Below are 12,266 nucleotides of genomic sequence, written 5' to 3' on the forward strand. Positions count from 1 at the left end.
TTGAAGAGCAATATATATCTCAGGGAAATGTCTTCGGTTTTTTGGATGGACCTAAATGGAAAGATCGATGTACAAATTATGACCATCTCGATCAGCTGTACGCCAAGTTTCAAGCAACTCAACGTTGTCTGTGATACATTCGAACCAGAAATTTCACTTTATAGTCCGTTTGTTACGCGTGATAAGCTATTGTGTGTGTGTTCGTCTTTGTTAGTTGAGTTAAATCTCAGTCTGTAGTTCTGTTTAAAAATCATCAACAGGTGTATTAAACAGATAAATCAAAATTAAAGTAGCAGTTGGACAAGTTGGGGCTAACTCCTTCGTTCTGCATGTAGATGTAGCTTTGTAAAACTATAAAACATGAAAAGTTATACAGAAATGCTTGAAACGCTTCATTTTCTCAGTTAAAACCGGTCAATTGTTGATTGACGTTTTGGAGTGCTGAATAATGCTCATTTTTCGTTTTTGTTTTAATTAACTGTAAACAACTGTCGTAATTACTGTTTTTAATGAATCCATTCGGATGTGATCGGATGTACGGCAATGTCCTGTAAGCAAATCCTTTAAAGCATGAATTTAATTTTCATCATACTTACCCACAATTTCTGCAAAACGTAACGGCCACCAACCTGCCACCAGCACCATTAACTGGCACACCAACGGATAGGCCACAAGGCTATTGCGGATATTGCGACCCGTTGGTTGCGCTCCCAACGGGGGAGGAAACCAATTAAACGATTTATACACTTTGCGTGTGTGAGTGTTTTCGATAAAACGATAAATTTTCTTTAATCATTGCTATCTTTTTTGGTTGCTGTTTGCATTCGTGTGACATCGTTAGTGAATCTATCCGTGAAACTGTTTCCACCCTTACGCTTGTGTATGTTCGTGCGAACGTGTGCTTGTTGCACTTTGGAACTACACCACAGTGTGAGCTTTGTTTTCGCTTTTGGTTTTTTTTCTTTTCGCGCTATAAATCGAAGGAACGGGAGAAAATGATAAAACAGTGCTGGCGCTATGTCCAGCTGCAGCTACAATAAACTATGTAATGATACGGATAAAAAAAACGACACCGGGAGTAAAATCAACGATCGGCTAGGGATTGGGTGTGTTGGGATGTGCGTTGCAAACGCTTTTTTTCCGCCATGGTGTTTACAAGCTTTTGGATTGGGATCGCTGTCGGATAACATACTTTTACTCGCGCCGAAGACAATCATCCGTTTCACTGACTTGGAAACAACCGCTCATCCGTTTATCACTTCCCGTTTTGCTCTTTCCTACTCTCTACCCCCCCCAACCTGCTCCACACACCTTCTTATCGTTAGCTATTTTTTTTTTTACAATTTTTATACCCTACAGACATACTGCCAAACACAGACACAGACTCTACTTTGCTGTGTGTGTGCACGCTTGTTTCTATGCAGGTTTTTGTTCCTCTGCTTCGATGAAGAAAGATTTTGTTTTATGGGTAATTGGAAATAAAATTTTATTTCCCTTTGTTTCGCACAGCTCGCAGTGTCCGGTGCGAGCAAAAAACAGACGAAGGAAAATAAAGAAAAATTCCGAAACTCTAATAAACCTCAATGATGTATGGATACATGCCCTCCACCCTAGCCCGTTTGGAACGCACGGGCGATGATGATGACGACGGTCCAGCTAGGACACCAGCAGTCGGCGGAAGTGAGCATTCGATGCAGTTGTGCAGCCGCGTTGATGCACCCGATATCCGTCCCGATTGCCAATCGAATTGCAATCCACTTGCAGAGAATGGCTTTTTCCGGTGCAACAATCATATTCGCTGCAGTGATGAAGGACAGACGGCGGTGGCGGCGGCAGCAATAGAAGCACCGGGAGAATTAGGAGTTCCTTGTCCTTGGGAAATAGCTGGAACGTGCGGGCTTCCATCGAGGGCTGGCAGAAGAGCAGCAGCGGGAGCAGCACCACCACAAGCAAATGCTATGCAACGTCGTACAATTCCTTCTCGGCTGGCGTCGGTGCTTCACATTCGAACGATGCCAGCATAAGCTCTGCAAAAGGATACACAAAAAAAACAGACCCAGAAGAGGGCAGGAAATATTATTAATAAGTGAAGAAAAGTACCAGTTTTGTACCGTCCCTCGAGGCGATGACCATTCAACCGTTCGCCATTACGAAGGAAGTGGAGTACGCTGAAGAGGAAGTAATTCAAATCGAAGAGAGCGAGAGATAACCCCTCCACCTCCCTTGGAAAAGAAGCCGTACCTCGGCACACTTGAATGGGGTTGCGAATGCCAAACATTGCACTGCCGTCGCTGCTTGAGCGTCACTGCAGCGACTTTCAATGCACTTCAATGGTAGCTCGGCCAGCCGGAGCATATTATTCTTCCCGGAAATCATTCGCTGAAAGAGCAGCACCGTGTGCAAAGGACTCGGGCTCGGATGGACCACGTCATTATTATCCACATCGTTGCGAAGGGCAACGCACACGCTATGGCTGGGAGTGTCTTGGAATGGCATTTTTATTAACTGTTCCAGCACATTGCCCGAACGGTAACATTCTTCTTGTCAAAAAAAAAAAACAAAAAAACGCACCCAGTAAGTACGTCTGTGGACGTAGAATGGCTCACGAAAGGAAAGGGATTGCAATTTCTTCTTCAGTTTTTTTGTGTGTGCAAACTTAAAAATGAATAGTCAAAGCTACAGGACGCAGCTCGCCTTCTAGCATTATTGTCCCTTGTGTGGTTGTGTTTTTATCTCGGTTTACGTAAAATTAAATTAAGCTTGCGGTTGGGAAAAGCACAGAGCTTGCGGTTGTATGTTCGATTGCGGTATGGCCGGGGAGCGAGAGAGACCAAATAATGCGATGAAAAACAAAAGCATGATAGTTCATCTCGAAGCGTGTAACAAAAAAAAGCCCTGTCATCGGGCTAGTTGCATTCGGAGCAGGTGGAAGATGGATGGGAAAAGATTGATAGTTTTCTAACTGCAGCTTCTCTCGCCCGGCGCCCTGCTTTTCATCCACTTTCTCGAAGATTAAAGCATAGATAAAAGTGACAATATCTTGGAATGGGAAGCACGGACAGGGGGCAGCATCCGGCTTGGAGTTGGATAAAAAGACAAAAAGCGACACTGCAACGACAACGAACCGCCAGTGGTCATGTCACTCAGTGAGGGAGGCGAAATGAGGGGAGCGACAAAAGAAGTGGAGAAAAGTCCATTTATCAGATAATCACAACTTCTAGCAATCTGCAGCATTGGTCAGGCTTGTGGCCGGCGATGATCCTTGGTTCCTTCATCATTCTGCTTTGGAGGTTTTTTTGTGAGTGTGTGTGTGTATGTGGGTTTGATTGAAGAGAAACCGATCCGATGGCATCGGATCAAAGTTGCGATTATACCAACTTTGATTAGTTTCGTTAGCTGTTTCTGAAAGCGCCCGTTCTTCTTCGTCGCTGGCAGTGTAAAAGCTTCTGCTTGGAATTTGTGCGTTGGTGCATCACCAACCGCAGTGTGCAATTGAACGAAATAGGAAGGTTTTCGTTTTTCTTCACGTTCTTGTTGACTTAATTTTGCATTACATTATTGTTTGCTACTTTCAATATCGATTGTATCAATGTTGCAGAAGAAATTGTTGGCTCAGCTTCTTTGAAATTGGGTTCGCAGGGTTTTGTTGCGAGATATTTACATTTAAAAGGAGATTTGTGTTTAAAAAAAAACAACTTAAATCCGGAATTTGGACAGAAATGTGACATGCAATTGATACTAAAATGGTGTTTACATATTTAGTATTGCTTTCAGATATAAATCAGATATAAGGAAATCGTGCCATCTTTAGCTTGTGATTTATTTTTAAGCCTCTTCAAGAGATAAATTGTTTTCATTCTTGCCGTTCGTAATTGTATGCATTTTTTTTTGTGTAATGAGGTTTTTCGTTTGAATATAGTTCGAAAGAATCAATAATCAGTGCAGTATGACACCATGCGCATAAGGTCAATCGATTTTATTTAGTAGCTTAGCTAGTTGCAGTAAAACTTATTCATTATTTTATTTATTTCGTTTTGCCTTTCTGTTTTAACACTATAAAAAAAGCTAAACTTGTGCTAATCGTACATATAATCTAATAAACCAATTATACAGATCCCATTACAGAACGAGAAAAAACTGTAAAACTGTTACAGTAAAGAGGGATGCGTGACAGCCAACGCAGCAATACGAGTACGAAAGGATGAAAGAGACATATCAAAAACGAAGTGAATAAATTACGAATTAAAGTTATGCATACTGACAAGAAAAGGATCTTTTTGACCATAAAGAGTACGTCGAGCAGGAATCAATAATGGATCTCTGGCACGGAGTGATTGCAAAGGCGCATGGACAGGTATCTTAGCTAATAAGTTGGGACAATCAATTTCGAGAAGAAGTGAAAATAGCTTAGGCTTTATTTTGTCAGCATTCTAATGGGTCAAGGCCCAGTAATTGACACCGTACATTGTATGGCGGCATGGAGGCAGCCGGTCCACGAAAAAAATATTTGAAAAACATTTGAATTTTGTCTGAACACTTTCAATTATATTTATCATAATATTTCTAGTGGGATGCAAATTGCACACTGGCAAATTCGAGCATAGAGAGCACTCAACTTCTGTAGTGCGTCTTTAGGCATATAGGATCAAAACAGTCAGCTGTAATGTTACGGAGAAAACCCAAGCTCCTTCCAACAAGCTACTCAGTGTGCGTGTTAAAAGAGATCTTACTATCTAAAGTTACCCCAAGGTCAGTTATGAACGACAATGAAATGCAGGGGATCATACAGTATCGGAGAGCATCAAAAAGGAGTTAACAACTTTAGACCAATTTATTAAAGTGTTTAACAATTTCAGAATGTTTCTGCAATTTTATTTTTGAGTTTTAAATCAGCCTGTTTAACGACCCAGTATAAGGTATCAATTGTACTTAAGCTTTGTTATTTGGTGCAGCAACCAAGGCCGGGCTAGGACTATTTTAGAGACTTGTACGATTATAACTCTGGGAATCGTGAGTCATTGATCTGCTCTTAGATGAATCTGGTAAAGGGCATATTAATTATAGTTTATGTGCACTGTTTTACAAGCAAAATCGTGTCGAAAGGCAGAAGAGGTGTAATGGTCAGCGATGTTCATTTTCATGGAGAGAAAAAAGGGGTATGACACTAAAACCATCGCCGTAGCCATCATTTCCATTTCCAACGTTATGGCTAAGCTGCAATGGTTCAAAGCATAATGAAAGAGATATAAAGTTTTGCTTTGAAATGAGGGCGCACTTACAAGAATTTTGCCCCCTCATAATTGAAAGGTGTCTTCAAAGTTTTACACTCCGTCTAACGCATTAAATGTAAAAAAAAAACACACACACAGCAAGACGTCCATAAAACCAAAACTAAATTAAATAGTGGAAAAACAGAAACATACATAGAAAGGAAGGAAGGGGTTATAGCACTCACTCACAAATGCATAATGAAGAACCATTTGCAGACCACGAGCATCATCCATTTTGGTGCGATAGGACGAAAAAAGATAGCACCAAATGCTGGTTGGTGTTGAAAGTGCATGCTTACGCTTGGATGTTAATTTAATGCGGTACCCGTGGCCGAAAGATGCTAGTTAATTTTATTTCACTTTTATTGCACTTTCCATATTGAGGTATCCCTTTTTTCTCTATCTCTCTCTGTCTGTTTCACCTCTGTCGTGGTTTTTGCTTTGTTTTGTGTTTATGTTTCCCCTCGGATCGCATGTTTCTCGTACGATTGCAACTGTTCTCCGTTGATTATTCTAATTTTGATACAACGCTCCCTTTTTATTTTGGTTTTGGGTCGGGTGTGAGGAATGCTGTTATTTTCTCCCTCGTTTTCTCACTTTCCATTCTATTCATTTAACTCGATTTGGCTAGCAATGTGATGAACGGACGGGACTGAACAAAAAGAAACACAACAAGGTTCATCATGGATGATGCATATTGTCTGGGTGAAATTTCTTCGCGTTTTATTATGCAAACTTCTTCTACCCGTCCGCGTCCATCGTGTGTGTGTGTTGGTTGTAGTTGCAAAGGGATTGTATTTGCATTTTTTAAATACACGAGGTGTGTGTTCGAGCGGTGCACAAAAAAAGGTAGTAAAATAGTAGCATTATTTTATTTCTTCTTTTACCGTGTTTCGTTTTTACTTGCAAAAAACCAGCCAGTACGTCGGCACGTGCATGCAAGCGGGTCGAAATTTGAGGAGAATTGAAGCGTTTGAATTATAATTTATTTAATATTGATATTTTTACCGCCCCGCATCTGTTAAGGTTATTAGCATGGCCAGCACAGACAGCAACATTACGATACAGCGAGTGAAGCTGTGCAGAATTTGCCGAGGGCGCAGGGGAAAGGATTGCCCAAAGCCACTGCCATCTCCGGATCAATGCAGTTCAAAGAAATACTTCCAGTTGCGGTGCTGCCACTGATAGATGTTATTAACTATTTGGCGCGGAATGCTGCTCATCCTGGAAGCTTTGCTTAAGCGCCGGAAATGTCGGCTGCTTGCGAGAACCGACGGGAGTGAAAGGAATGTGTGCCCATTCAGCTAAGACGCTCATTGCTCACTTCGGTGCGACTGTACCGAGCGAACCTTACTTCGGTGTTGTTGTGCTGCTTTTAGTTGGAAGTTTTTATTGGAATTCCACAGCGAGCGATGGGAAACTTGGTGTGCGATGATGGGGACGGTGAGAAGGAGAACATTCATATCGAAGCTTTCGGTTGAAAGTCAGTGACACTGGGTGAGCAGCTGCTCAAGCACTTTGGTATGTGATAGTTTTGCTTTATGTTGCCATAATCCATGCTGGTTAAGTTTTTTTAATCATTTGTCCTTACAGTGCCGATGATGTTTGATGTGGTGTCATTGTGGGAGATTGGACAGGTTGAGCGAGAATGTTAATCATTTGCAATATGATTAAAGATGGAGCTTTTATGTTGCTTTATGTTTTAAAGCATGCTTTAAAGGCAGAGGGTAACGGAGATTTACGAGGTAACTGCATCAAGCAAATCTTTCAACTTTCATCATGCTCTTGTCGAGGTGCGTGGAGTTCAGCAAAATACTTTGATATTAGACTAGCGGTAAAAGTATTCATCATGCATAGATTTTTTTTTCTTTTCAATCCGATGTTAATGGAGACGCCCGGTAGTTTGTAGATGATTTTTAAAGTCTTTAGCATTCTGGGCTCTGAGTGGATCGATTTCGATCAACGACCATTTTCTCACTGCTTGATCCAACAGCAACTCTCAGCAGAACATATTACATTGGGAAGACAGAGAGAGTGCATATTGAAGAAGCGACATCGTCTCTGAGGATCAGAAAGAGAGTGAATGATCGTAAGCCAACGAAACGCTCTCACCACTCTCTTATCTTGTACTTAGAGGCGAATGATGCCAACCAGAAAAATATTATTGCAGTTTTTGATCGATGCTGCAGTTTTTTGATCGATCCTGCTGTTTTTGATCGTAGGAGCCTTGCTCCAAAACGAGCGTTTTGTAAGAATTGGATTTTTGGAATGAATTCAATTAGTTATAAGAAGGGCCATTATGCATTTTTCTTTTTAACTCATTAGTCCACAGTATTTGAAATTTCATACGCAAAATACTACGTTTTTCGAAAGCTATTTTTATGAAACCAAACTGTTAAGCGTATTGTAAATGCTAAAAACTGAATATTGAAGAGTACTTTTAGGATATAAGAGTCACTTTAGGATAACCCGATAATCCGGAGGAAATGTGCAAGATTTTGATGAAAACGGGTTTGAAATTCTTGTGTCATCAAACAACTATATCGTCATTCAATCGTCCGTTTTGAGGGGGAGTGAGATAAAACGATGATAATGACACATTTTGCTTTTTATCTTTTGTGTAAAGCAATGGTTTGCAGAATGGGCCAAAATTATTTTCTTTTATTAACTTTTTGCCATTATTTCATTATGGGTTTGTGTATTTAAAAAAAATCGTGAGACTGTCAAATGGTTAATTATATGAATGAGTATCCTCTGGGCGTTTGTGAGTTATTTGCTACGATTATTAAATCAAGCTTTTATGGTATAACCTTTAAATTTTCAATTAATATTTCAATTGATATTTGTTATTTTTTTGCAAAAAAATCTAAAAAATACATCTTTAAAGAGTATGTAGAATTGTGATTTAATACTAATTGGTTTATTTTTGGTTAATTTAGATATAAAACCTATATTTCAATTATAAATGTTAGTCAGATTGTTGAATATCGAAAGTAATTTTTTTAAAATATTGTATTAAACATGGCAAATGCCTCACATCGCATATGCTTTAATTCGCATACGAGATTATGTGTCACCTTGAGTGGCCCAGCCAAATGAATTAAATTCAATTCAATGTAACCAATATGTAACATTCGAAGTAGGAAAGAGTATAAACAAATTAGTCTAAAGGCTCCGGAAGTTTCCTGTACCACTGTTAGTGAAACTTGTTACACGTTCGATTGGAAACGCATCCCCTTGCGGTTCGAATGATTCCATTACAAGAACAATCGCACCGGAACGGACGGTGCGCTACGCTGCTGCCCGTTAGCCAGTGGGTTGTGCAAATATTTAACCATAGAAAGGGGAATTAAAATCCAATTCGGTTGCAAACGGGGATCAAATTTCATTTCTCTCCCCTCCCAGCAACTGCACCCTCGACGTGCTTTTCCGCAAAAGTGTTTCGCACAAGTTACGATGCCGAAGTTCAGCACCAGGTTCGGTAGGCACGGTCGGGCACGGGTTTTGTTTTCTGTCGATACGTGGTTGCACATCTTCGAAATTCGAAACGTTGGGGACTCATACGGTCATAGTGCGCCGGTTTCGCCCAGTGGACGGTGTATCGGTTTCTAAGCGAGATGGTATCGCTGGGTTTTGGCGAGCCATGGTCACTGTCCGTGTAGTGACACCATTGCTGCTCTCTGTTGGCATTCCCTGGGGTGGGATAGCTGTTAAGCTGCTCGGGCGCTGGTTGCCGTTGCTGCTGAAAAATGCATATGCACACGATGCAGGTGGCTGTTTCATCCTCGAAGGATCAGCAATTCCGCTCGCGGTGCCACTTTGTCCTCGCTCCCCCCTCTCCCCCCTCCGGGCAGCTGAATTGAGGTGTGAATGGGGAGCATGGTGTTAAATTCCCAAACATTGAACACCTCCGCGCAGGAAGCGTCCGCGTTCGTGACAAATCCCAATGCAATAGAGAGGCGCTGCCGAGTGGGAGGAATGGGAGAACAGGCTTGTGATATTTTCTTGCCCATTTTCATGATTTTTGCGCGCGCGTTGAACGTGAAATTCCGGCCCGTAAACTCGCCGTCCCGCGCGATACTCTTGGAAACGTTCAACTGTCCCCGTGGGTAACGGTTGGACTTATTCATGAGCTTAGGTAAATATGTGCCGGATGTGGCCCAGTTGGTAGGAAGTAGTTGGCTGTTGTTGTTTTTTGTTCCCCTCTGTCAAACAAATGGCAGTATCTTTTATCGCACCCAGCTCGTGTGTTCGCTTCTGCTTTCACATTTTGGTCGGCCTTTTTTATCCGATTTTCCCTGTCTTGAAAAAAAGCACACTGTTCTACAGTTTTTGGCCGGTATGATGTTGAATCTAAACGAATTTTCCTACCACCGCTAGTTTTTTGTGGACCTGTTTACAGCACAAATAAACGTACGGGAGATAGAGAGAAAGAGAAAGACTGAGTCGAAAACTATTCCGGGGAAAGTAAAAGAAAAACCATGGCAGCTGTTTTGGACAAGGAAATAAAAAATAAATAACATGCACACTACTCTCGCGGGCCAGGGGGTTTACTTTGCGGTCTGCAGAACATGCCAATTTTTGTCCGAACCCACGGTCGCGAGGCTATACAAACAGGCACATGCTATTCGAAGTACTGGATCTTCACTGGCCGTTGCCGTCTAGTGGATGGCGCAAACATCATCGATAAATGCATATGAATTGATAAAATATGTTTGTGTGTGTGCTTGGATGCAATCCGGATGCCAAAGACAGACGGAATCGAACGCTCTCGGATGCGATTATTTGTCGATGTGAGCTATTTTTTTCGCTTCTCGCGATTGTTCAGTTTGGGCGTTGTTGTCTGAATGAGGTTCATATTTTGAGGCATGTTTTTTTCTTTCTTTGCTGTGGTCCATACCTCTGATATACACGCTCACAGAACATGCTAGTACTGAGCGTGGATTTTTAAGCGCTTCGCCAGCAGATTAAGAACGCCAGCAAGCAAGAGGTGGACACGTGGTAGGACACATTCAATTTGTATGCGCACACTAAACGGTCGCTTTTACGGGTGGCTTGTCGTGTCGATGTCGGGCCGAGGTTTGGCCAGTGATTTATGTTTTTGCTTTGTTGTAGCCATTTTGCGGTTACCGGTAGCAAAAATCGAGATATGAGGATTTTTTTAGATTTGCTGGCTTTTGCTGTGCTTTTTTTCTCCTTCTTCTGGAGCGTCATAAAATAGTGCCTCCAACCACACTGCTATGCGCACGGGCAGCTTTTTATTGCGGGGGGGTGGGGGGGGGGTTTAGGGAGATTGTAGGTACAACACACAATAAGTACTGACAGCCAACCGAGCGCTTGTTTGTTCGAGGATGTTTTAGTGTGCTTTAGAAGTGCGTTGGAAAAGTGGTTGAAGATCAAACGGTCGATTAAATAGCTGCTTGTGCGGTAGATGAAAGAGTCGATTTGGGGACTTTATGTTGGGAGAGTTTATCAAATTGGATGCTAGATTAGGGGTTTGGGTGATACTAATTGTGCTTAGCAAAAGGGTTATTTAAAAGGTATTGGTAAAAAAATTGTGCATTAAAATCAATGGAATTTAAAAAGAGTATTCCACTACATCGTTTAGCGCCAATGGAAACGCCTGGTACTTTGTGCGCCTGGTGCATTAAATATTCTAATAATAATATTATTCAATGTAAATGTTATTTCCTTATTTATTCAATGTTGGATAGGTTCGTCTCCGAATTTGGACTGACCGTTGAAAAAAAAAACATGAAATGGTAGAAAACTCTCAAAAGAATTACAGTATTGCCCTTAATTCTAAACATTGCACATTACACAAAAAGAATATCTAATCATATAAAAACTCTATTATTTTGATATCTTTATAAATAAAACAATATTCAAGCACTTACTTTCAACCAATTATATGGTTTTTAAACGACGGCTTCGATGAAAATATGTAAAACATACGATGGAGAAGCCTGGTGGTTCATTGTAATGTTCAATTGAAATATTCTATACTCCACTTACTATCGTTTATTGATTTTATTTTAAACACATAACAATTCGTTGTTTTCAAAACCAAAACTTTACGCCTGTTTGAGCTCATTCATTGATATATATTGACCATATTTGATGAAATGACACAAGAAAGGCAAATTGATGGAGACGCCTGGTTGTTCACTTATGGGAAAAAGCATCGTGAAATTCATTTTAGCATATATGAAAGCAAAAAATACATCATTCAATTACGCTTGATTGAACGTTAACACAATCGTTGTTCGATAAAGCTGCCATTTAATATTATAATGACATAAAACGAGTTTTTCTACCATCCGCCCACACCCAACCACATACGACACACCGGGCGCAACCGGAAGCCATCGGCGTTCAATTACATGGAAATTGAGATGAGTGTGAGCAAGGGAGGAAAACCAAAAAAATGAGAAACAGGACCTCACTCGCTGATAAAGTGATGGTTGATGTTCTTTGACATTAGGGACTGTCCATGGTATTAATTTACAAAAATAGCAGCAAGATCACATCTACATACACTTCCCGAGAATTCCCACACAATTTGTCATTTCGTTCGATTCAGAGCATCATAGCTTTACTATCGCACAAGGCACACATTGGGTGCGGTGGGCGGTAAAAACAAATAAAAGAGAGAATGGCAAACAAACAAACACAGCTGCTCACCTGTTTCGTTGAGGAGCTTACAGCTCTGCATGAACTGACAGAGTGTCGCGTACTGTCCGACGTCCGGTAGCGTTTGATTGACCTGGATCATGTGCTTGGTAAATGCTCCGACGATGGCCGCCAATCGATCGAACGCTGTCATGTTTATGTGTCCATTCGGAAGCCTGTGGGAAGAGTTGTGTGTGTGTGTAATGTTGTTGTTGAACAAAAAAAAAGTAAGAGAATAATGGTAGAGAGCGGGGAGAAGGTAGGCTTAAGATAAATAGCACACAATGGTAAACAGCTTCTGGCAATCCCCTGATGATGGAACAT

At 41.1% G+C, this 12,266-nt stretch overlaps 1 protein-coding gene across 2 annotated transcripts in view; it reads right to left on the reverse strand.

Moving 5' to 3' along the window:
• Positions 1-753: 753 nt before the first annotated feature.
• LOC120902955 (ras-GEF domain-containing family member 1B-like) overlaps positions 754-12,266 on the reverse strand; it is a 45,875-nt gene continuing 34,362 nt past the window's right edge. For both annotated transcript variants that reach the window (XM_040312059.1, XM_040312058.1), the window contains exons 10-11: positions 11,955-12,118; positions 754-2,027 (exon numbers count right to left, since the gene is read on the reverse strand). In XM_040312059.1, the coding sequence (XP_040167993.1) occupies positions 1,957-2,027; positions 11,955-12,118 (235 nt within the window). In that variant the 3' untranslated portion in view covers positions 754-1,956. The remainder of the gene's footprint in view (positions 2,028-11,954; positions 12,119-12,266) is intronic.

Source organism: Anopheles arabiensis, chromosome 3, assembly GCF_016920715.1.
Source record: "Anopheles arabiensis isolate DONGOLA chromosome 3, AaraD3, whole genome shotgun sequence".
In the NCBI taxonomy this organism is placed as follows: Eukaryota; Metazoa; Arthropoda; class Insecta; order Diptera; family Culicidae; genus Anopheles; species Anopheles arabiensis.